General features: G+C 47.5%; 1 protein-coding gene across 5 annotated transcripts; it reads right to left on the bottom strand.

The window, feature by feature from the left end:
• Nucleotides 1–57: 57 nt before the first annotated feature.
• On the bottom strand, nt 58–25,565 carry RCOR2 (REST corepressor 2). Of its 5 annotated transcripts, none has more exons than XM_080985719.1 (13): nt 24,778–25,565; nt 23,691–23,965; nt 22,822–22,885; nt 7,334–7,390; nt 6,474–6,554; nt 5,460–5,512; nt 4,662–4,823; nt 3,857–3,981; nt 3,071–3,140; nt 2,284–2,499; nt 2,015–2,092; nt 1,833–1,890; nt 58–1,514 (listed from the first exon to the last, which is right to left on the bottom strand). In XM_080985719.1, the coding sequence occupies exons 4-13, from the start codon at nt 7,383–7,385 to the stop codon at nt 832–834; spliced, it is 1,578 nt and encodes a 525-aa protein (XP_080841845.1). In that variant the 5' UTR covers nt 7,386–7,390; nt 22,822–22,885; nt 23,691–23,965; nt 24,778–25,565; the 3' UTR covers nt 58–831. The 5 variants fall into 5 exon arrangements, with proteins under 5 accessions (XP_080841845.1, XP_080841843.1, XP_080841841.1 ...); XM_080985717.1 differs by lacking the exons at nt 22,822–22,885; nt 23,691–23,965; nt 24,778–25,565 and adding exons at nt 9,355–9,451; nt 10,036–11,509 and having other exon boundaries at nt 58–1,185; nt 1,276–1,514; XM_080985715.1 differs by lacking the exons at nt 22,822–22,885; nt 23,691–23,965; nt 24,778–25,565 and adding exons at nt 9,355–9,451; nt 10,036–15,383.
• Between the last annotated feature and the right edge of the window lie 285 nt (nt 25,566–25,850).

Below are 25,850 nucleotides of genomic sequence, written 5' to 3'. Positions count from 1 at the left end.
ACTTTCCCCATGCTCCATTGCCTCCCCAGCTAGACACAGGGTGGAAAGACCAGCCAGTTGTAACAAAATACTTTTATTGAAAATGCTCCATGGACGACAACAACAACAAAAGACTCCCAGCAATGGGTGGGGCCTTGGAGGGGAATCGTACACAGAAGACTGCCCAATCCTACTCTTTAGGGAGTCGTTACATCTTTGCTGCCAGGGACTCCTGCCTGGCAAGGTGGATAGGCAAGTACAGAGCAAATCAGGCTGCCACTCATTCCCTCCCCCCCCCCCTTTCCAAATCTCCATGTAGAAACTGGAGAGGAGGGGAAATTGCTGTTACAGAGAGAGGGGCATCTTTACTTGGGAACACTCTTGCCTCTGCATCCAGTCTGATCAGGTGTAAATCTCCCCTCCTTCCTCCCCCTCCCCCCAAGCTTCCACCTGTGTCAACTCTGACATACCTCCCCTTGCCCTCCCCCCAATCCCCGATTCACACAGGCACTGACGCAACTGATCCTGCAAAAGTGTAAACATAATCCAAACCCACCCCAAGCTACTAGTCCTATCACTTCCTTTCTCTTCCCTCCCCTCCCAAGAAAAAAAAAACCCACCCCCACCCCAATGTACATGGGATTGGGATTCCTTGCCAGCTTTCTGGATGCTACCTGAACTGGGTCAGATGACAGTTGGGACCCCGAAGCCCCTCCTTCCCCTGTTCCCTTTTCATGACCACCACAGCCGATGCACACCTTGTGGGGGGAGAGGAGGACTGTACCAATCCCAGCTGTGACTGTTGTAGAGCCAGGCTCACAGATGTCAAAGGAAGCACTCTGAAACCCCTCCTCAGAGGGAGCTGGAGGAGGGGGGAGGGGGCTCTCCTATCCCACCAAGGAGTGATGGGGGGTGCTGGCCACTGCGGGGCACTAGTCGCGAGGTGGCTGGCCGAATGAGCGGGGGTGGCGGCTGGTTGAGCGACAGTCTGGGCTGCAGGAAGCGGCCTTGCTGCAGTGGTGGGGGTTGGCGGTGCAGCGTGGGTGCTGTTGGAAGTGTGGGCCTCAGCAAAGGGGGTGGCTGTGAGAGGGCAGCAGGTGGTGGCCGGGGAGACGCTGGGAGTGGCGGCGGAGGGGGCAGTGGCGGCGGTTGCTGCTGCTGCTGCTGCTGCTGCTGCAGGGAACGGGACACTGCAGTGATCTGTACCTGCAAAAGGGCAGAAGGAGAGCTTTCAGTGCTGGAGAAGCTCAAGAGGTCTGTGCGGTGTTGGTACTTGGGGGCAGCCCCTCTCCTCACCTCATCTTCTTCCTCACTGCTTGCTAACGAAGCGCTAGAGCTCTTTTGGTCCTGAGAAGGGGAGCTACCTTGGGGGGCAGCCGGCCCCACACCCTCCTGCTCAGCCTCCCATTCCTGCAGCACCTCTTCCAAGTTGAACCGGCGCCGGTAGCTGACAAAGAAAGTCTTCACTTGGGCTACTGTCTTGTTGCCAATCACCTCTGCAATGGCCTGGAAATCTTTGCCGTATTTTCGGATGGCTGAGCAGGAAAAGAGAGGTGATTTTTGCACCGTTCCGCAACATAACCAAATGCCACCATTTGGCAAGCCAGCTACCTACTGTTGTGTCTCCAGGCCCCCAATCCATGGTGGAGAAATTTGGTACAGAGGGTGCCACTTTAGGGTGATCATAACCTGCACTCTGGCCCTCAAATCCCAAAGACCAATATCCTTCTCTGATACAACGGAGGGGAATAACCCATCCATCCTCTCCTAGTTCAGCCCTGCATTGCTAAGAGGAGGCAGCCTGTCGCCTCTTTGCTGCATGGGCTCCCACCTGCCGGACCTTGAAGGCTCACCCTGTACAGCCAGCAGCTGTTCATCTGTTGTCCAGCGTGAATTGAACTTGATGTTTGTCTGCAAGGGAGAAAAGGAGCATGTCTGAGCTTTGCCTCCCTCCCTCTTATGCCTCCCCCGAACAGAGAAATCTGGAAACTACCATTACAGAAAAGGGGCAGCTTGCCTGCGCATGCACGCTCACCTCGGGTGGCCGTAGTTTGTCTATTCCACCTTCTAGCACCTGCTTCATACTGCTATTGATCTGCTTGATGCTCTGTACCTAGTATGGACAGAGACTGGAAGGTCAGGAGGCAACAGCTCCCTTGCCCACCCCCATAGTCTGAAGAGCCCAAATTCTTTGGAAGATGAAAAGGAGAACAGGTTTTCTGTAAGGGGCGGTGCATGCTCATTGGGAGGGAGGCAGGCAGGCAGCAAGTTGTGACCACGTGTACACACTTAGGATTTTGCTACCTGGCGCTTGAGGGAAACCAGCTGGGAGTCCAGGTGGCGCAGGGTGAGAACAGCCATGTCTGGGCTGGCAGACAGGCCTGTAATGTCCTCCTGGCTCAGGTACATGCCCTTGGGAGGACGCCGGCGAGTGCGTAGTGGGTGGTGCCGATACTGGGACAGTTGCACCTCCTTCTTCACAGGCCCTGGCTTGCTGTTCAGGGGCTTCTGGTAACTAGGCTGGAGAGGAGAGAATGAGAGTGAGAGAAAACTGAACAGGACCTCCCTTCAAATTTACCATGGTTTTTACTGCCCCACTGCAGCTCTTCCTCCCATGCCCTTTAATGCTGCTTCCTTGAGGAGCTGGATTGTAATCTGTCTTGGCAGGGGTAACTCCTTGGGTTGTATCCAGTGCTAGTTGTACTCAGTACAGATCCACTGAAGTTAATAGACATGGCTAACTTAGGTTCGTTAATTTCAGTGGGTCGACCCCGCAGGTAGAACTTCACTGGTTACAACCCCATCTTCCTTAGGTTAATGTATCAGCCAGTCCTCTACCACCCAGTTCCTTTTGACATACAGTTGTCATTCAGTTATAGCTCTTCTAAGCTGTTTAATGTTCCTTGGCACATGACATCTCCATCCTGATAAATTCAGGACTTTGTGTGCCCTGTACTTAAAAAAAACACACCAAAAAACATTTTTATGGCAAAGTGCCTGTTTTCTTGCCGCTGAAGGTACTGGAACCATGTTGACCCTTGTTTATCTTAGCTACCCTTAGTTTAGACCTGTTAGTGGCCATTCCCCTTACCTCCTTCTTGGGATCCATGGCATCAAATTCACCCTCACTAGCCTGCCGTCCTTCCTCCAGTTCATCATTACTGTAGGGGAAATGCAGCAGACATTAGAAGTTATTCTGCTTGCTCCAGAATATGACTTGCCTCTCCTGCAGTCTTTTTCTGGTTTCTCCAAATAGGTCTCTTCCCCCTACTGGGCTATTGCCATCCTTGCTTTGAGCTCTTCTGGGAGGCAGTAATTACTGCTGTTCATTGCATCCTGGCTCGGCTTCACTGGAGAAAACGAACTTTTGGCCATCTCTGCTTGTGCCCCCACTTTTTCCCAAGCAGTGGGAGAGACTTAAATTGCAGGAGCAAAGTTTGGAATTCTGTCACATACTTATTTGTTTATTTTTTTAAAAAAAACAAGTTTACAGTGATGCAGTGGTTAGCACAAGCAGGGGTCTTGGAGTTTTAGAAGTCCAGGCTGTGTCCACGCAAGTATTGCGTACAAGGTAGTCACTTCCAAGCCATCAATGTTTTGCCTGGTTCTGTCCTTGCTAGATTGCAATTGGTTTTATGGGCAAATCTTGACATTATATTCAGCTTAACTGGGTTTGGGCAGGCTCCCTGCCTCAGAAACTGATTTGTAGTGTTCCATTAATTGGTGGGGTCCCACTAATGAAACTGTTTTGGGGTTGAAGGCAAAGTTATTGGCTCTGTGACAGGCCCAGCCACCCAGCTACCTCTGCTACAAACCCTTTCCTTCATGAGCCTGCTAAGCCCATCCACCCCACCTACATGCACTCTTGGTCTCTGACCTGTCATCCTTTTCCTTCTTGCTGAGCAGCTTGCGGGCCTGCCGATCCATCACGCTAGTCCTGCTCCGGGTTTTCTTCCAGGAGTAGTAATACTTCACCAGGCTGGGAATCATCTTATCAGGAAGCTAAGCAAGGAGTCGCAGGAGGAACGGTGAGTAGAAGAGGGCAGCCAAAACTTGAATTACTGTGTGGCACAAGGTAATTCTAATAGGCATGTAATTAGGCCATGGAGTGATGCTCAAATACAGAGTTAACGAGTAGAGCTGTGGCACTGGGTCATTCGTATATTGTGTGTGAGAGACAGGAGGTGCCAGAATGGGACTAGTGAAATGGGGAGTCTGGTCCAGAAACAACCATCAGCCCATATAATTGCACAAGCTGGCTCCCCATACAGAGTGAAAAGGGGATACAGAATGGGAAAATCATGGTGCAGCCAGCCCAGGATTTCAAAGAGCAGGCCTTAAAACAGTTTTGTAAATTGTCAACATAGGCACATATCTGGTTGCAGGTTTTGTAGGGGGGCCTGTGCAAGATACCCTCAGCCTTACCTCCACCTTGCTGCTGTCCCTATTTCCCATTCCTTGCCCTCTTCTTGGCCAACTGAACCAGGGCCAAGAGGGTGAGGAAAGGCTGCTCCCCTCCTTCACTTGCATCACTGCTCACCCAGAGAACAGCCAGGAGGTGGCAGTGGGGCTGCAGAAGGGGCCTGACGTGACCAACCTGGCACTGGACACTCGTGAGAAGAGGATTGTTCTTTGGACCCCAGCCACCCTGCCACTTACACCAGCAAGAGGGGAACGCATACCATCTGCTGGATTCGAGCAAAACTCTTGCCATGGAAGCTGAAGGCTTGCTCAAACAGGACTTTGTCCTCCACCGTCCACTCATCAGGGAATGGTGTGAAATTGGCCAAGTCAGCCAGGGACTTCTCCACATCGTGTTTGTGCCACAGCAGCATCCCCAGAGCCTGTTGGGGGAAAGAAAGTAATGGGTAAGAGAGAGGAGCGACTGTCCCAGCAATGGAATGTCACTCCTGAAAATGTGGCTCCTGAAAGTCTGGCGATACTGAAGTTTCTGGCAATTCTGAAGATAACCTTACAAGGTTAAGATAGTGATGGCAAGCAGGTCAGTGAAAGAGAGATGGGCTAGGAAGGGTTACCTTTGGCCATGGAATGGCATGTTTGTCAGCTCTTGGGGGAGGGATCCCTCTTAAATGTATCTCTCAACCTCTCACCTGGTCCTGTGGTATCACATTTTTTGCTATGAGAAAATGCCTATCTTAAGACTGGGTAGCATTGTTTCCAATAAGCTTTTACTGGCTTACAAGTTGATGCTAAGTGGAATGAAGTGTCCAATAAATCTAATTTGGTTAACCCGATCAAACAATGTCTAATTTTGTGTAATTTGCTCTGCTTTTATGGAATTTGTAGGATTTCAGAAATGTTGTGTTAGGGTCAAGAAACAAGGGGTTGTATTCAACTTAAGATTTACACTGAAATTAATGACCACCACTAAGTTAGGTCCAGTAATTTTAATGAGTCTGCTCCAAGTAAAACTTGTTGAAGCACCATCCAGGGAATCCAGTTTGTTCTGGTTTACCTACCTGCTCTATGTTGTATCCATGCTTCTCCTTGGCCATGGCAATATATTTGTCCACTAGAGGGAGAAAGAGGCAACCGTCAGTGCTGGGGGAGGGAAACAGAGAAGATGTAGATGCTTCGTCCTCTGACATCTCTTTCCCTCGGTGGTTGACTAGCCTGCCTGCCTGCCCGGTGGGGATGGCAGTGATCATCTCCTCTTCCATGACATCCACAACCACTTTTGGGGCTTCCGGTGAGGAGCCCCTCCTGCTAGCAAAGAGGGGAGAAAATTGAAGTGCTCTGTTGCGGTGCGCCCTCTAGAGAAACATAAAAGCAGGCATGTGGCCATAGGGTCCAGCACACACTAGATCTGTGTTACAAGAGCACTGCCCAAGAGATGTCTGCCAGTCCCATGTGAATTCATGTGCGGGAAGGAGGGGAGAAGCATCCCCCATAGAAGTGGAAAGTGTGGCTGTAAAATATATTATGTACATGTGATATACTAAATATTCTCACACAAACCCTTAATGACAAAGCCATTGGGGTGACAACTGGCCATGCATCAATCTTTTGCCGCCCTCTTCAAAAGCGACAGCACTACCTGGGCAAGCGGAACCCCAACTTTGGGCCTCTCTGCTTCAGCATAGGCAGCAACACCATTTCTCTCCCCCCCCCCCCCCCCAGCTGCCTGCACCAGCCAGATTAATAACCCAGGAGCCGGAGGCAGCGCACCAGCCGCTCGGTAATTGCTTCTAGGAGTCCCGGGAGGGGGGGAAGGGGGAGCTGTCAATCAGAGGCTCTGTTACCAGCTGAAGATGGAATGCATTTCCCCACCCCCACCCCTATTTTAGCCAGGCTGGTTCTTGGTTGATTCTGGAACTGGTTCAGAATCCAGGCCAGGGAGCAAAGGCTGTTGGAACATCCAACATGGCCTGAAGGGAGGAGAGCTCCACAGGAGTGTGCAGGGCCCAGCCCCAGCCATTGATCTGACCTGGCCTTTCCACTTTTTACACAATAAAGAGGGAGGAGCAACTCACATTTGGCATCAGAGACGCAATGATTTGGAGACCAAACGAGCATCCCTTTCAACTCCTTGTTGCTGTAGCGAGCTGGGCTCTCTGAATTACAAAGACAGAGGGAAGAGAAAGCTTTAAGCACTCTGGGCAGGATCTCCTGATAGGTTCATCTGCTGCTGCTGCTGCTGAAAATCAAGGTGGTGAGAGAGGAATGCTGTTGTGCTGAAGCAAGCAGTGGATGGCTTGGTGTCCACACAAACACAACCTCTCTCCGGTATCCTAGCCAGCAGTGCGAGCTATCCCAGCTCAGTCAGCTTTCACTGTGTTTTCCTGGTAGGTGACCACCCCCCACCCTCCATCACGCCCACTCAGTCTGCTCATGTCTTCAGTCCCCACCTGTATTACACATTATCCAACACTTTGGTGGACCCCTCCCTTCACTCTTGGACAGCATGTGGGGAGGAGGTACATATAATTTCACCCCACTCACCCCGGAACCAAGAGTAAAGACAGGTGGAGCCTCCAGGTCCAGAAACTAGCAGCTACCCGTTGCCAGGCTGGTTGTAAGCAGGAGGCGCCAAAGATTTGGCACTGGAAGAGAGTGTGACTGCATTAGAGCTTCGGGCTGCTGCCAGGTGCAGGAGGGGGATGGTCAGAGAAGCCATCTGGTGCAGCAGGGTGGGGGTGGGACCCGTCGCCCTTGTTCACCTTAGGGGGAAATGCTCAGGTTCCACTTAGGAAGGAGGAGGACTCAGAATGCATTGATCCACCAGGACTGTTAAGCCAGAGCCTTTATTTGAAGGAGCCGGGAACATGACTGCCTTCTTGCTTAACCCTCTCCTGTAATCTGTAATGCTTATATGTGCCCCCCCTCCCTTTACCTGGTTTGCACTCTGGAATCACAGCTTGGTAATCTGCTCCCACACGGATCATGCTGTCTGTAAGGGAACAAGAAAGACAAGCTTGAAGGACCTGCTGCTGCAAGGGAGAGAGGGCAAAGGCTGGCTCAGACAGCGATACAAGCCCTCAAGAGAGGACTCGGATCATCCCTTGGAATGGGAACAGTTCACTTTTGGCTGGTGCTTCCTGCCTGAATAGCCTCAAATGCCCAGAGACATTCCCAAGGGATGTGGAGAGTGCAGGAAGCAGAATGAGACGCTCCACTGCTTTTAAGTTCAGTGGTCCAGCATAGTATTTGGGGGAGACTTCTACTGTATATGAAGGGGCAATTGCATGTTTTGGTTGGGAGGAGTCCTGGTTCTACTTGAGATATTGCAGTGGAGTGTTTGTGTGTTCCTTCTATCACTGCTTTTCTCCATCCTCAAAGGTGGTGGCGGTGTGGCCAAGGGGGCAACAGTATAAATGGCTGAGCAAGCCATAGCAGCCTTCCAAATGAATAAGGAGGATCTTGGTACAAACACTCAGTGCACATACCCTCCACCACCCAAAGCACTTTGGCACTTGAGAAGCAAGGACCCTTGGGAGCCCTCCAGGGAAACATCAAGAGAAAGGCTACTGCTGAGAAACCTTCCCAGGCAGCAAATGCACCATTTTCACTATAACTTTGGATAGCCTAGTATTTTCTCCACCACCCTCTGCAAACTCCTGTTCCTTAAAAAAAAAAAATTTCCAAGCAGCTGCTGAACGGCAGGCAAGATCTGGAAACATTTAGCCAACGTCATGCCAAGGAGCTCCTGAGCTTTCACTTTCTGGCAGAGGGGCCAAGAAACACATGCTGGGCTGGGGGCCGAGTGTCTGCTGAAAGGGCTCCATATCCATTCTGGGAAACACCCACACTGTGCCCTACAGAGCAGTTTCTGGGATGGCAGTGATGGGATCCTCATGTGGCCATGTGCAGGAAGGGGCATGGTTCTCCTGATGTATCTTGGGGGCACCATCTGCACCTCCCCCAAGAGTGCATCTGGCAGCTCTAGGGTGGTGTTGGGCAGGGTGGGGTGAGGGGTGGATGTCAGTTGGCAAAGACAAATGACACCACCTTGGGGCCATGCACCATCACCACCCGGCTCACTAGAGCTTGATCCAATATTCAAGGTGGAGAGAGAGAACTGGAGAAGGCAGCAGTCCTATCCAACAGTTCAAGAGAGCTAAAGCAAAACCTGCTGGTGGATGGATGGTCATGGTTATACTATCAGGGTAAACACACACATACACACACCTTGGAATGCAGGTGACACACTGAGGTAGCTTCTGTCCAAAATGTGTTTTGAGAATGAAATCTGACTAGGGTGATTTTACTTGTGTTGTGTATCTATAGCCTGTGGCAGATGGACAAAAGTCTCTCCCCATCCAGCCCTATCAACAGCACTGTATATCTCCTAGAGCAGATGTTCAGCTGCAGGTGCACCAGTGGACATGTGGAGTACTGGGCGGGGGGTTGTCCCTCCACCACCACATCCCACAGAGAATGGAGGGAGGTGGAAGAGGAAGAGGAAGCCTAACAAAGCCAGAGGTGTACAGGAAATCATAACAGAGTTTGGGTGGGAGGGTGGGGAGAGAGATGACGGGAGGGCTCTGGGGACAATAAAGCTATGAGCTCAAACCCAAACCAACTTTCTAATTCTAGCCCCCAGATGGCTCCTTTGTTAACCTGGCCAATGGGTGAAGGTGGAAAAAAGGAAAGGGGCAGTTGCAGAGGATCCCCACCCTCATCCTGCTTCTGGGTCTGACCACACAGGCAAAAAAGGATCAAATGTCAGAGGTAAGATAGGTGGGTGATCACTAAAGTGTGAAGCAACTGGAAAGGATTAAGGGAAAGAAGTGTCTCTTCCAACCACAGTGACCTGGCAACTATCACACTGTTTTATTCAAGGATCCCAAGCAGCAGCATAACACATGCTTGGGCTGACATTTGGGGAGATGCACTTCACTAACAGCACCTCACCTTTTGGAACACCTTGAGCCAGACTAACACCTGTGCGCCCCCCCTTCTTCTTTTGAAGCCTCATATCACAACACTGAAGGAGCTCATCATCTGCTTCCTGCAATCAGGATAAGTCTCTCTCTTTTGCACACTCCTAGCCCTCTCCCTGCACCATCTCTGTTGCTTTACAAACTACAGTTTTCCAAGTTACGTGTTTCTCACATGCTGTCATATGCACCCCAAAACAAACATTTTCTTAGATATATTATCCATCAGCTGTGCCCCCACAACCTCACCCCACAGCCCTTGTGGAGCCAGATTTATCTCTGCACCCCCCCCCCACATTTGTGTTACCAGCTCTCCCACGCCCACTCTCACTCTGTGGCCAGTAGAGGGCAAGGTGAGCCTAATAAAGGCCTTTCCCCTCTATTGGAAAGAGCCAAACTAAAGCCATTGGTGTCATGAGCTCAGTGGCCTGAAGTCCAGCTCCAAAAGGGTCCCTGATACCAAACTCTTTGTTCCACCGCAGCACAGCACAGTGGACTCTCTCAGCCCTCTTTTTAACTGGGGCATCTTAGACCTTCAACCCACGCATCCATTGGTTCAAATCCTCCCACCCCCTTGAGTATAATGAAGTCTTGAGAAACAGCCACTTTTAATAACTCCTCGTGTGAGCATAGCATGTAGCTCAGCTTGGCTTACCGTGGGAGTGTTCCTCTTCACTGCTGTCATCTTCTGAGTTCTGGTGGTTGCCGTTGGTGGCTGACTTGGACCGGCTTCTGGACAGGATCCCTGATTTTTCCATTACGGAAGGCATCTTCCAAGTCCCAGCAGACCAACAGGCTGGGAAAGGATATATTTTCCCCTTCCAGTCTTCGTACCTCTTTCAGGAAACTGAAATACTTGTGTGTTATTTAAATTTTAAAAAATTGAAGTTCCGCCGTCTCTTCTCCCCCTTTGCTGCAACTTCCAACTTTAAAACATTAAGAGGAGGAAATTAATGCCCCTTGTAAAAATCCATTGCAGTGAAGGTAGGAGTTAAACGTAAATTCTGTGCAAAGGGAGGAAAGATCAGAGTTGAGTTCAGGTTTTCCTTTCCCACTCTGAAATTTTGTCTCTCATTCCAAAGTTACTGTAAACTTCCTTGTAATGGGTATGAACCATGAGGGGAAACTCGGGTACTGCTGAAGTTATGTAGGAGATGCTCTGAGAAAGTGGGGAGCTTAACACCTGGAATAGGATTTGTGTTTGGGGGAGCAGCAACCTAAAAAAGATAACTTCTAAAATAAGCTGCTTCTCCAGCTAAGATCCTCCAATCTGCAAAAAGAAGAAGGGGGAGGGAGGAAATATCACCTTAAAAATCCTAGGGAAACGTAAAAGGGGGAGAAGTCCTTTGGTCCTTAAAAGTCTACCTAAGGCCCCCCCCTCAAAAAAAGACCAGTCCTTTTCTTTTCTTCTTCAGAGCTGTAGTAACTTGTACAAAAAGGGAATATCCTCTCCAGAGTCCCAGTTTTTATCACCAGGAAAGAGAAGAAGGATCAGGAGGAAAGCCTCCCTCGTGCGTGTGAGGCACTTAAAGGAAAAGTTGCATGAGGAGGATTATTTGCAGGCGCTGCCGTCTCCTACTGCTGCCGCCACCATCTCTTTTTCCCTCCCTCTCACACAATGAGTCTGTGGCTGCTTTGCTCTTGCTCTTGCTCCTGCTCCTGCTGCTGCTGCTGCTGCTGCTCCTGCTGCTGCTGTGAGAAACTAGTTCCAGTTCTCTGCCTTAGCACCTCCCCTCAGACTCTTCCGCCTGCCTGCACATCTGGCCAGAGGAGGCACGCAGGGGCAAGAGGCGCGCAGAAAGGGGAGGGTGGAGGCCAGATGTGCAGAATGGGGAGGAAAAGGTCAGGAGCGGGGAGGGAGCACATCAGTCCTCTGAAAGCACAAGCTGCTCTGTCTTAAAAAAGAGAGAAAAGAATTCCCATTTCTTCAAAGGGGTGAAGGATGGAGGAAGTCTGTTCCCCTTGTAGCGAATGAGAAGGTGCCGTGAGATGCTGATATTCAATTCCCAGCAGGAGACACGTGGGAAAGTCTCTCTTCCCCCTCCATTGCTTCTGCTCTAATCTGGCTTCTCTCACTTTCTCCTTTTCCAGGAGAAAGGCACTGTTTGGTAGCAGCAGAACAGGAGCATCTTTATAAGACACATAACTGTGAAGTCATCTAACACTCTCAAAATTTCACTTAGCTGTCATTTTATGCTCACTATGTAGAGCTTTGGCTGCTGTGTATGGGAGAGTTCCAAAGTGAGAGAAAACAAGTCCACACCCCTATATCAGATTGACCTATTCGCTCGGCATCACTATCTCCACCACACTGCTTTTTAGAAGACAGCTTCAATCTGGATAGCTCTGCAATTCTGCAGAACAGAACTAGGAAAACCCAAATGAATCTACTCACCCCACCCTCTACACAGAGGGGCACAATTAGTTGAGAAGGAAGTTGCCTTTTACTAGTCTCATTGAAATGAACACGAGCGACACACTATGATGTTCTTGCGCAGCTCCCATTCATTTCAGGGGAGCCTATGTAAGAGAATTACCAATGGCTGTGAGTCCTATTCATCAGATCAGACCCTTTTCTCCTCTGCCACACCACAATCAGCTGCCTAAGGCAGCCAATTAACCTTTCCTCATGGTTGGGCTGCTTCTGTCTAAATTCTCTTTGGTGGTCTCACCCATGGAGAAGGATAAAATGGTAGCCCTTACACAAGGTATACTGCACACAGGAGCAGCCCATGCACAAAGCGAGGTGAAGCCATTTGCTTCAGGTAGCGAATCCAACCCTCCCCTCCCCCATTGTTGCGTGCCTGCTAGCCCCACCAGGACTTCCTGCACCACCATCACAGCACCATTGCCTTTGCAGCTGCACCCTTGCCACTGTGTCGTGGTGGCAGCATGGGCACAGCCACAGGTGAGGGTACAGTTGCAGCGCTAGACTGCAGGGATTGGGTGAGCGCAGGGACCTGGATCTGCTGGGGGGGAGCAGCAGGGCATTTTGCCTGCAGTGACAAAATGTCTTGGGCCAGCCCTGCACACCTGTGTCTATGAATATATACCATAGTGAAGAAACAAAAAGCAAATGTTCTTAAAAACCCCATTACACGCAAGTTAAAAATATTATTCTAGTCGTTTTCTCTTATAAGATGGGTAATAATAAACTGATTTACAAGGAAAATACAACATATCAGGTAGCCACTTGGATACAAACCAATCTTCCGGTGGGATGTCTTGCAGAAGTGACACTGCAAATGTCAGTGTTGGGGGTGGGGGATTTAAGCCACTTCCTGCCTACATTCAAGATTAAACTGAATGGTGGTTGTGCATTTAACATTGCGTGGAGAAACTCAGGTCCATGGGACTCTCCTCAGGCCACACCCCTTGCTAGTCCTGTGTCCATGTTCCCAATCAAAGACAATCTTTTCCCTACCTCCTCTCCCATCCCCCACTTGAAGCAAACTGATTTAAGTATTTGGCAATGTGTATCTAGGAGAGAGGAGGTCCATTTAATTGTTTCTAGCAATAGGCACTCAGTGTGAGTTGGCCAGTGAGTAAGAGTTCCTGAGGAAGAATTGCATAAGGTATGAAAAGGGTCCTTAAAGGGAGCCACAGATTTAGGCTCTTTACACACCAAGCACTTAAGCACTTCCGACTCATAGTGCTGGGAACTTTAATTTACACCTCACAGAGCTACAATTCCCAGCACCCTTCTCATGAGTTTGGGGGGAGGGGTGTGTTTTTAATGTGTGCGGTGTATGCTGCCTAACTTTTAAGACCTGGGTTTACCCAACTCTACCCCTCCTTCACAAGGTGATCCAGGACTCCAGGTAAATTGTCCATCCAATTACCAGCTGCTAACCCAAAAAACTCTACCATGCTTTCCTCTATTCATCCTTTCTCTGTCTACCCCAGCCTGCTTAACATTAGGTCCTTTCCCCACATTTCCCGTCAGCCTGCTAGAACTTTCGGTGATTTCTACAGAAATTCACGTGGTGATACCCCCCTGCTTTCCCTTTTTGGTTGTTTCAGGCATTCTCTCTTCTTCCATTTCATAAATATCAGCCTCTCTTGTTTCCTGTCATTTTACTCGCAATAGGATTCACTGTGGGAATAGACTACCAGCCTCCAAGGCAGCCAGACTAATGATTCAGGAGGGCTAAAAAATATTGTGGAGATCTGAAAGAGCATGGCTAAACAGGGCCATAAAATAATGGCTGGTTGAGGAGGGCTGTGGTGGGTGGCGGTGAGAAGCAAGGTGACAAAACTGCGCCTGGGTGTAAAGAGGCATGGCACTGTCAACATGACAGAGAAATTCCCTGCTGGAAGGAGAGAGCAGAGGAGGAACAATAGCTTCTTCCCCAACCCTGCTGCTTGGAAGCAGGAGGAAGCAAAGGGGAGAATTTTAGTAGGGAATTCTGTTTGTTCACAGACTCTTTGTAGCAGCTCTTTGATGTGTCAAAGGAGCTCAGGTCCTAGGCTGCCTTCCAGCCCTGTACGGTGGAGGTGGTGAGGAGCGTAGTGGGGGGAGAGGGGATTGAGCTGGCAAGAAGGGAGGGAGGACTCTGGGAGCTGAGGCCATCCACCCTGTCTCTGGAGTCTTGTTTGTTTCCTGGTCAATTAGCTGGAATGGAATGCAGGGGTCAGGGTTTTCTATCTTGGCTGCTTCTGCAAAGGAGAGCAGTTACTCTGGTTTTGTGTCCTGAGATGGGCTATCATCCCATCTTCAGCTCAATTGTGGAACCTGGTTTTAATTTGTATTTTATAGAGTCCATGAGAGGACAGAATAAGAGGGGACAGCCGTGTGTAGAAGGGGGGGGCAGTTTGTGCCTGATTGATTATGGTGTATGGAGCTGTAGTCCATCATCCAGGAAGCATTACAGGCTTCTCTCTTCCCTACACAAAGGAGGGGGATTTGTGGCATTGGAGAGCTGTAGTGAAGAGGATGTAGAAGCACACAACTTCTGCTTTCTACAGCAACAAAATCTCAAAGCTCGCTGAGGCACATTGTTGTTATTCCTAGCTGGAGATTAGAGACCGAGAAACAGATTTTCCTAAGTGTACCTTGTGAATCTAGATGGCTCCTGGACTGTAAGCAGATGTGTCTCCTCTCTCTCTCTCTCTCTCTCTCTCTCTGTGTGTGTGTGTGTGTGTGTTTACAATATATGTGGCTGGGCTAGAATTTGAACCCAAGTGGCTAACAATGAGAATAAGGAACATGGAAGCATGTAAAACTGTAAAGCATATGCACACATTTGTACACACACCTAGACCAGTGTAATACACACATGATGAAACTGATACCTCTTGCAGCACGGCAAACCTAACACCACAAGCCCCTTCAGCCTTTGTGGCAGTTTAGATCTGCTGGCATGAGCAGCTGCATAACAGAGGAAAAACCATTTTATTTAGGCCTTAGCCACGCTAGGAGGACACAGTGTTTTAGTCAGACAAGGGCTGAATCCATTCAGTACAGGCAGCTATGGAAGGGAGTTTGCTTCCTGCAGCAAGGACCGGACAAACACAGTCCTCTAATGGCATGACATGCTGTCACAAAAGGCATGAAAAACAGAGCAGGCCTGGGTAAGGTAAATGGATCAAGGGAGAAACTGAAATGGAAAAACAAACATTCCCAGCGGTCACTAACCAAACCATTTTCCCCCTCAACCCCAAACACCACACCAAATCCAGGATTCTATTCTCTCACTCTGCCTTCATCCCGAAATTTCAAGAGCTATGAGCTACACCCTTAGCACAATGCATAACAAAGACAGCAGAAAGTTCACTACCTCTACTCTCACTCCATATGTAGTGATGTCTCTTAAATCACATCCTCTTGTCAGTCAGTCATTCAAATATCTATTCACACATGCACACTAATCCCCTCCGCAAAAAAACTATAGCAGCCTATGCAGGAGTCATGCACACAGACCCGTCTACCACTGTCACAGTCACACAGGGGAAATCCTGCTCTTACATTTATTCTTCCCCATTCCCTTTCCCTTCTTCACCCCACCCCCATCCTGCCCTCCCACTGGAGCACGACAAAGCAACTGCATTGTCTAAACAGACACCTGCTCCTTTGCTCTCTCTCTCTCTATATGTGTGTGTGTGTGTGTGTGTGTACCATGCATATGCACGCGCGCACACACACAGCAACAGCCCTATAAAAATGGCTGCATGAGGGAGACTGTTGGGGAGTAAGAAGGAGTTATAAGTTATAGGGGAGCTTTTTCCTTCTGACTACTGCTCATTTCTCTTTGCAGAGGGAGTGGTGCAAGGAAGACCAGAATGTGAATGCCAGGCTGGGTGGCAATAGCAGCAGCTGCAAACACAAAAGCAAAGGGCCAGGCTGCCCACTTCCCACACAACACAGATTTGCTGACTCCCTGCTGGACTTCTGCCTCTCCCACCCCCTTTGCTTTATTTGAGTGACATGCTGGGGGTGGGGTTGAGAGCAGGAGCCCAGGCTACTGTCCCAGGAAGGAGACAGTTGCCAAGCTGCAGAGAGAACCAGGCAAGAAGTGCTTTATTTTTTACCACCACCCCTTTATTGCTCGTATCATACAACCAGGGTAAATTGAGTGGGTCAGGACAAGGCCCCAAAATGGTTGATTTGCTGGAAATGACTATCTGTGTGTATTAAGAGGTTTGCAATGATTACGTGCCATGGTTATGATTAGACAATGGATAAAGCTAATGCGAGCCCCTGTGCTTTCGAACAGCAGAAAGATACAGCTATAGCTCACTGTTCCTGCCACCCACTCTGTTTGCAGTGGGGTTAGGAGGACACAGGATTTGGAGGGGAAGCCAACAAGGCTAAGACAAGGGGACCACAATCTTTGCTTATGGGAGCAGTGGGGTGGCTTGTATCTCTCTGCAGCGGCACAGCCCTGCTGGCTCAATGCCCTGCTTGGGGTTTAGCTTCCATATTGGCTCAAAAATAAGAGACACCAACTCCCCTCTCAAGGTAGCACTGTTGGTAGGATTCTGAGATCTGGCAACTCCCACCATTATCACAATCTGGCCACTGTTTTTCTCCCAGCCAGGAAGATGCTGCCCCTGCCACAATGCACCCATAAGAACTGGACTCACATGAAGGAAAAGTGGGATACTGTCCTGCTACTGCAACAGTCAGAAAAGCAAATACTCGAGTGTCTAACTCTTGATTTCAAGTGGGATGAATTACCACACAATCAATGGAAAATTGCTCCTACGGGAAAAGCAAAACTGTGTGTTTCTGTTCCAACAGTTAATCCAGCACGGCTGCCTTGTTTGACTGAGGGCAGAGACTTCAAGTGAGAAGGAGAGACACTGTGTGTGTGTGTGTTCATGCATGCGTGCACACAGACACATAGAATATACATGCAGGATTAGAAAGATTGCTTCAGTGGCTTTGGAATTACAGGGGAACATTTTACTCTGGCCCCCATTAATTCTGCTTTGATAGAAGAGATCTGTGCAGCTCAAAAGCTTGCATGCTCCAGCTTGACACCAGTAAACGTTACTGCATTAAAATACAACACCTTGTCTGTATTGCATTTCTCTCTTTTGGGATTGACCCAGGAGCAGCTGTCATATGGAGTTACTGTGAGTGCACAAGAAAAAATAATGTGTTTGAGAGTGTGAGAGAGAAAGAAGGAGCACAGGTGCCTTTCACACACCATGAATGCACTCTCATGATGCAGATTCATGCAAGCATGTGCTTTTCGCTCTCCTCCTCCCAAGCTGAATTTCTATTTGGTGGGTATTTTCCTCTCTTCTTTCCAAGCCCCAAACTATAATCAGGCTCCTAAATTTAGAAGATACCAATGAGTAGCCTGCCTGGTCCCTTCACCGCATATGAGGCCATTCAAACCTCCTGCTGTCAGCAGGGATCCCAGAGTTCATGAGTCCGCCTACCCTTCCTCCCTCCACCAGCCCTCCCTCCACTGGGGCTGTGGGATGAGGAACCCGCAGGCTAGGGAGCCTAGAGTAGATGCTGACTAGTGTTGCAAACTCTCTAGTCTTCTCAGTGCACAAGCTGCTCCCCCTGCGGCATTTACAGAATAATAGGACATGTATGGGAGAACATGTGCCAATAATGCATGTGTGTGTGTGTGTGTGCATGTTGCACATGCATGCTCAGATCCAGCCCAAGGATGTGAATGCCCAAGTCTGTCTGCTTCAACATGGAGAAGCTGAACATCAAAGCCAAAGCACAAGGGGTGGGGGGAACTGATGCAAGGGAGAGTGAGAGCTCTGAACAGACCCAGCCGCTTTCCATCCTGCTGAAGATTAAAGGATCTGATTGCCCTCCAGGGAGCGTGCCTGGCCTGTAGCACTGCCCAGAGCAGAGGGAAGAGGAAGGGCCTGATTGGGGTCACGTACACACTCCCCCCCATCGGCACACAGATACACAACTCTACTCTCCACCTATATCCAGAAGCACAGCCATGCTCCCTCAAGTCTAGTCACACTCCACATCCTGCATTCCCTTCTCTAGGCACACAAAGAGCCACACACACACTCCCTCTATTGTCACATGCTGTTGCTACTACTTCATCACTCTATGCATATACCATCACATTTCCCCACTGCCTGCCATCACATACTTCCTCCCTCACTCTGCTGCTGCAAAGCTACACTCATTCCACAGCTGCTGCTCCATAAACTCCATCCTTACACAAAGAGTCATACCCTTCCTGCTCATAAACCACAAACTGTGTCACTCCCCACCTTGAATGCAGAGAGTCACACACCACACAAGACTATGCTGTTCCCAATTTATATGCTCCCTCTCCAGTGCCTACAGCTGTTTCCTACCCAAGCATTCCACATACTTTACAGCAATCTCTCTCTCTCTCTCTCACACACACACACCTATGTATGGATTTCTCTGAACTCATGTCTCTAGATTTAGTATTCTGCATGTATACCCTGTACTCAGATGTCCATTCCACATGTACTAACAATCCACAATGCCTATGCATCCCTCCCCAGTGCTCCTTCTCTGTGACAGAGATCCACCTCTATAGAAATGTAGAACCCATAACCACTGCTTTACCGTTCATCTATATAGCATTCCCACTCCTGATACACAGACCCATCTTTTCCCACCCACATAAGCCTACTGCCCACTATTTCTAGGGTTTGCTGAATGACTTAGTTCTTCTTTTGCTGATTCTGCCTTCCTCATGATGGTCCCCAGCTTTCCAGCTACAGCAAACCTTCCCACTTCAGCACCTCCCCATCGTTTAGAGGCTAAGAAAGGGAAGGTTTGAGGTTGCATTCGTGCAGTGCAGTGGGGGGCTGCATCCACAATAAAATAAGTCCCTGGCTTCCCCCTTTTCCAGTGCACAAAGGCCTGGAAAATTCAAGTTTACTTTTGCAATAAATCTGCTCCACCCCCTCCCAATATGGTTCCTTCCCTTCTTCAGACCTCCCCCAGCTGCATTCTCCCTGCACCCAGCTCCACCCCAACACAAAGGGGGGGGGGTAAATTCAGGAGAGACAGGCTCCCTCTTTTGTGCAGCCACACAAAGAACAAGGACTGGAAGCAGATGCCATCTGCTCCCTGCAACCTGACAGTCTTAAAGAGACAGACACTTCCCCCTCCCCCTCTGCCAGGAGAGCGAGGGGTGAGTGGGGGGAGGGTTGCTAGTGTTTGGTGGCAGGGAGGATGGAGAAGTGCAAGTTTCCCTTTTCACCCCAAATCCTAAACCTATCTGGGTGAAGAATGTTTGTTCGCACAATGTGATGGGGAAGGAGCCAGCTAAGTCCCAAGCACCAGTGACACCAGTTTAGTTTATTAACCTGCATGTTTGTGTGGCAGAACTATAGCAGTGGCAACAAGAAAGAGTAGGAAAAATTGCCTGCTCAGGCAAATGGATTTTCATGGTGTCAGTTAGCCGCCTGCAGACACCCATACCTACAGCACCCCACTGTCACAAGAAGCACAATGTCTGCCCTTTTGTTCCCTTAGGGTGGAGATGGAGATGAAGCCCCATGCCCTGGTGCTTGAGGGGTTAAGCTTTCAGCAGTGGCAGCTGCGCCTTCAGTCAAGCTGTGCCAAGCCATCCTCTTGCAGCTCTACTCATCAGGAGGAGGAGTGGGGGGGCAACAAGAGATATGATCCAAGCTGCCTGTCCCTCTGGCCATGTCCATTCATGCTGGCCAAGAGAGGATATAGAATTTGACTGGCAGAAACCCCAAACCTGGAGAGGCCTGAAGGGAAAGTAGGAGGCTGCCACGGATGATGCCAGACAGAAAAGAAAGATGGGAGGGGGTGGCAGAATTGGACAGCAAGAAGCAATCTGCTCCCTGGGGAGTGTTGGTGAAGAGGTACAGGGTAGAGAGCAATATTGTTCTTCTTGGATTAACCACTAGTCCCTCTTGCCTGAGCTTGTCTATTTCTTTCTCTCTCTCTCTCTCTCTCTCTCTCTCTCTCTCTCTCAACTAGGAGGGTGATGATGCCTCCCCTCCGGAAGGAGGACACAGGAGCTTGTCTCTAGCAGCCTGGGAAAGGAGCCAATGTGGTGAAATGCAGCCTCCCCTCCTCCTGCCATCACCTTGGCCTTTCCCCTGGAGACTGGATACATGAGCTGGCTATGCAAGGAAGCTCACTCTCTCCCTCCTCCCGCGCCCCCCCCCCCCAGCAGTAAGAGAAGGAATACCTGCATTTCCTGAGCTGCTTTGTCATTCACAAAACAAAAGGTACAATAGGCTGGAAATGGAAATAGTACCACCAGCACCTCTGCAAAAAGAACTACAAAATAAAAGCCATGACTGCGGATGCTACTCAAGGAAAGATGCTGGACAAGAAACCTGGTGGTGGTGTGGATCAGTTAGGCCAGAATGCTTTTTGAATATCAGCCAACAATATTCAGTTTGCAAACAGAGAGGAGAGAAACAGCCTGTTGTTCACACTCCATACTTTCTGTGCTCATATATTACAGTTAGCAACTTGATCTACAACTGGCACAGCCGTAAGAAGTGCAAGAAGACCTGTAGTTCTCAACAGAGAAGAACTGTTGCAGCTATAAATGTAATATGTAGTTCCAGGTTTGGAAGAGCAGAATGAGGGGAAGCAGCTGGACTGAAGGTCAATTCTTGGAAAAGGAGATGGGGGGGGGGGATGTGGTTTGGGGCCCAATGGTGGAAGGCAGAGTATAGAATGGCAGAAGGCTGGGTCAAAGAGCTGTTTAACATAAAAGGAGGGAGACAAGGGCCTGAAGGGTTGAGGCACTTGTGCCTAGCTGCAGGGAAACTGCTTCCATGTGTGAAATAACACCCAAGGAATGAGAGCTGAAGAGCACCCTCAAAACTTTTGTCACAAAAATCCAAGGCCAGGAGAATCAAAAGGCCACAGTTTTGGACTGAAAAGCAGGCTGTGGCTGTTCATGCAGACAAAGACATGAAACTGCATTAAGGACTCTGGCAGCAATCATTCAGAAATGAAGCATTTTGCGCTGATCATATTCACAAGTTCAGGAAAATACTATTTGCAAATATATAAAAATGTAGTATTCCCATCTTTATAAAGATTAATGCATACTTCCAGTGTATGAGATAAACTGATAGAGAGATAATGCGAACCAAGGACACTACAGTGGTACCTCGGGTTAAGAACTTAATTTGTTCTGGAGGTTCATTCTTAACCTGAAACTGTTCTTAACCTGAGGTACCACTTTAGCTAATGGGGCCTCCCGCTGCCGCCGTGCAGCCATTCTCATCCTGAAGCAAAATTCTTAACCCGAGGTACTATTTCTGGGTTAGTGGAGTCTGTAACCTGAAGCGTCTGTAACCTGAAGCATCTGTAACCTGAGGTACCACTGTGTTAATCTGAGCAAAGCTGCTGCACTTACAGAACTCAGGCAAAAAACACACAATGAATTATCAAGGTTGTGAAAAGCAGCAGTAGGGAACCTGTGGCCCTCCAGATGTTGATGGACTCCAGTTCTTATCAGCTCCAGTCAGCATGGCCAATGGTCAGAAATGATGGAAGTCGGAGTGCAACAATATATGGAAGGTCGCAGTTTCCCACCTCTGATGTTAAATTTTGTGTTTTTATCACCTTCCCCTCTGTGGGCCTCTGGAGCCACTAACTGCTTCTGATGCTTCTCTGAATGGGTTTCGGTTCCAGCAGGCTAACAGGGAACCATGATGCTTTGTGCTATATAATACATTCAAAACAAGGATACAGGTAATATTCAGAGGAAGAAAGCTGAGTCACAAAGCAGAGGACTGGAATTAAACACAGGTTTAATCTGTGTGACCTAGGTAAATCACATGATCTCACTAGGTCCTTGTGCTTTCAAAAGGAGGAGATGGTGATGACGCAAGCTTAATAATGAGAGAGAAATGTGTGGAGTTAAAGGGGTAAAAATGCATGTTAAAAGGTCATATATGTTAAAAGGTTAGTGCTGAGAATCTTACATATTGTTGTAAGATACTACAGCAGGGAGAGCAGCAAGCAGTACAGGATGGTGGGGGTGCTGAGTGAGAGAGTGCCCTCTAACTTGTGATCTCATTCTTCTTTGACTCTAATTCCAGTCTCAAGGACATTTCCTCCAAAGGTGACACTGGGTCTCTGGCACACAACCTGAATCCAGGGTCATATGACCCAGTGAAAAAGCAAGCAGCAACATCCCAAGTGACCTGGAGGCAACTCAGTACCACCTCCTAGTTTAATTCATCTCCTGCCCCCACCCCATCATAGCATGGAAGGAGGAAGCGGTTGAACCTCCCCCTTTTCCGTCTAGTTTTGAGGGGGGAAACTTACAGCACAAGCGCCCTCTGGTGCCTGACTTAGGTTGCATAAGCAAAATAGGGGTTTTTTTTAACAATACATCTGGTTTTAATCTTCACATATGCCCTGCCCAGTATCATCAGGCATGCCCTCTCTAAAATAGGTAGGATGTTCCTTAGTCAGTTCCTGTTCCCTCCACAAGGTATTATCAAGATGGTTCATGAACTTTATATATTTTATTTTTTAGTATTGTATTTTAACAGTACTGAACTGTGAAAAATTCACATCTGGAAATTGATATTGAGGGAAGAGAAATAAAACACTTGATTTTAAGGAAAGAGACAAAGAGGAAGCTACTAATTAAAGGGAGACCACCCCAGAAAAACCTTCCCAGTTATCACTCCATACTGGACTGAAATACCATTTGAATAAAAAGAAATCACCACAGATCAGTTCTGAGATGGGAAGGCAACACAGAATATTCTCAAATGAAATAATAAAGTAGCTGGAGAAACCCAGCCAGATGGGCAGGGTATAAATAATAAATTATTATTATTATTATTATTATTATTATTATTATTAGGTGGCAATGACACCTCCTGGGTTTTCTATAAAATTGCAGTGAACAAAGGATGTCTATTCCAGACCAAATGACTGGTAAAACCAAGTGTAGTACCATATATAAGCTGTGAGCCTGGAGAGATCTAGATCAAAGCTTACCTCTGCCATGAACTCAGTAGGTGGTCTTAGATAAACTACAGTTCTCCTGGTCTCAGCTCTCTATCTGCAATATAGGAATAATAGTAACCTACATTACAGGGCTGTTGTAAGATTTCCTGAGTTTAAGTCAAATCCTTTTAATATCTGAAATGTGCAATATTAATATTTAAAGCATTATTGTGAGGCAAAACCCACCTATAAAAACCAAGTATCTTCTTGCAATAAAACCATGTTTAGCCACATTGACTGCAATGAGACTAAACCAGATTAAGTGTGGTATGTGGATTGTAGCCTCAGGCAAAGAAGCCATCCCCTCCAGCTACAGGAATAGGAATAAGCATCTGTAGGGACTGCATGGAGAGGGGGGCGCAGATAAAAGATCCAAAGGCTTTGTGTCTTTGTGTTTCAAAGTAAAAGATTCTCATCCCCAGCTAGACTCTCCAGGATCAATTTGTTGTTTGATGATGAAAGAGCAAACCGTACATGGCAAAGCCAACCATAGCCTCCCCAATGGCCTTCTCCTTATTTCTTGTTCCTTCTCCCAACATTTACTCTCTTTCCTCTTCCCCCACCCCCTCGTTCATTCCTCTCACATATTCAACAACACTGGTTGGATAGAGGTCAAAACGGGCTGACAGGAGCCTATTTCCTGGGATGTGACAAAAGTTCAGCCTGCCTCAGGGCAGTTTACAAAAAGCAAAAGTCCTCGATCTATTGGAGCTGATCCCTATAAGAAATGGGATTGTGTACTTGCCAAATTAATACTTTTGAATATCTAGGGTGCTGCAGCTGATGTGTTCTGTGGGGCTGGGATGTTCTGGCTTTAAGGAGACACACACACAACAAAAAAGAGGCTTCTGGAACTTTACCTTTTCCCAAGGAGAGTCCGATGTCCTGTCGTGACTTCAAAACTACAACAAGCCTTACAAATCAACCAGGAAGCCACACCTTCTCCTCTACAAGTCCATATCTGCAATCCCAGATGTTTTCGTGCTGATGGTGATTTTTCAGTTGTGCAAGAGGAGGAGAAGCACTCTGCACATGTTCAAAAGCCCTCAGCCATGTCAGAGCTGAGCCCTGTGTTTCAAACTCTGGTGAGCCTTGGCTCAGATTAAATTCTACTGAAGAAGAACTCATCTTAGCCCTGCCGCAAACAAAGTGACATAAAAGATTGTGTGAGTTTATAACAAGAGTTGGTCACCTTTTGGTCTGATTTTACTGGGCTATCTCTCCTTTAGTGAAAGATCAGGAATAGGTAGGGAAACATTTTAGGAGTCATAGAAGGTGTAGGTAGAGTGATTAGGAAAGTTGGAGCACAGAAGATTAAACCAAGAAGTTAACACCATCATGAGGACCTGCAGAGTGTGCGTACCCTCTAGAACTAAGCTGAAATTTATCAGAAAAGAATTCCACACTGAACAGATTATTCTTTTTCTAAAAAAATATGGGTCACACATTTTTATGTTCTTTAAAAATTATATTTTTATTGGCTTTATATGACTACAATTGTATTTCCCTCCAGTCTTATTGCCAGCTGCACATAAGGTTCTACCAAAAAAAGCAGCTCTATTATTATTTATTTTTGTTTATTTATTTATTTTCAATGCAGAATCATAACAAAAATTACAAACATTGAATCCAAAATAATACTATACAAACAAACAAAACGGAACATACCAAAAAAAAAAAGAAAAGAAAAAGAAAAAAAGCAAAGGAAACAAAACAAAACTAAACAAAAACGAAAAAACACACATCTATAGAAAAAACCCATATCATTACGTACATTTACACATATTGACTTCCTTCCTTTGTTCTAAGACCTCAAAAAATTTACTCTTACCATATTGTTGTGTCTGGTTAGATTACTTCCATCTTTGTCCTTTTTTTATTTTTTTACACCATTTTCCCCCCCTTTAACCCTGTAAAGCATCATTCATTACATATCAATATACATACTCCAGAACAATGTTTTTTCATATACTCTTTAGCACAACTCCATTCTTTTAATAATTTCTGGTCCGATTGTCCCCTTATGAATGCTGTGAGTCTTGCCAGATTTATGTAATCACAAAATTTAATTTGCCAATCTTTCACTGATGGAATTTTCCTCCCTTTCCAGTTTTTTGCTATAAGCATCCTGGCAGCTGTTGTTGCATAAAGGAATACTTTCCTTTGATTTTCGGGAATATCATTTGTAAGGGAGAATTCTTAGGTTGTTCCAAGTAGAGCTGAAACAACCATGAACTTTAGACTGTGAATTAAAAAATGCTAATAAAAATGTTAATAAAATAATTAGTTTCAAACTCTAAAAAATAAATCCCAAACTGAGCAAGAACGGCAAACTTCATTTTTCTGCAGAAGAGTGCAGGGAAAGGGCAAAGGGTTAAGTTGCAAGGAAATTCACAGGCTGAATATAAGAGTCTTGCTGGATCAGACTAAAGGCCCATCAAGTCCAGAATCTGTTTCTACAGTGGCCAATGAGATGCCTCTGGGCAGCCCACCAGGACATGAAGGCAACATTGCCTTTCTCTCCCATTCGTACCTCCCAGCAGAAGCTCCTTATTTAAAGGTATTATATACTGCCTCTAAACAGAGATTCAATTTAGCCATCATGGCCAATTCCCATTTGTAGGCAACGACCAGCAGCACATATTATGGCAGTGAATTCCATATGTTAATTATGAATCATTGTGATGTGCTTTATTTCATCTCTGCTGAATCTATTGCCAGACATTCCATCTGATGAGAAATCCACTCTGGAGGGTCCCCCAACTCCAAAGAGCAGACTTTGAGGGAGTTGGGGAACTGTGACAGTCTCATTGCACAATTGAAATCCTTGTATATATTGGATAAAGCCCTTTCCCATTAGTAATATTTAGGTAAGAAATTCAATTTGCATATAGAATATATATTGATAAGAGTTTAATTACTTCTTTGTGCATTTGTAGTATAATAACCTGTATCCAGTGCTTTTTTTTTCTGGGGAGACACAGGGGTACACATACCCCTAAACATTTTGTGAATCTAAG

The sequence above is a fragment of the Podarcis pityusensis genome (genome assembly GCF_964106645.2).
Source record: "Podarcis pityusensis genome assembly, chromosome: 16".
Lineage (NCBI taxonomy): Eukaryota > Metazoa > Chordata > Lepidosauria > Squamata > Lacertidae > Podarcis > Podarcis pityusensis.
This window is presented reverse-complemented; position numbering and strand designations above follow the sequence as displayed.

What these genes read in the sequence shown, in the direction of transcription:
- RCOR2 (XM_080985715.1), bottom strand. Translation starts at nt 10,065, where the DNA reads ATGACAGCAGTGAAGAGGAACACTCCCACG. An exon ending in GGCTCAAGGTGTTCCAAAAG is followed by an intron (nt 7,391 to 9,354) that starts GTGAGGTGCTGT and finishes GTTCCCTTACAG; the next exon opens with ACAGCATGATCCGTGTGGGA. An exon ending in CCATGGATCCCAAGAAGGAG is followed by an intron (nt 2,500 to 3,070) that starts GTAAGGGGAATG and finishes TCTCCTCTCCAG; the next exon opens with CCTAGTTACCAGAAGCCCCT.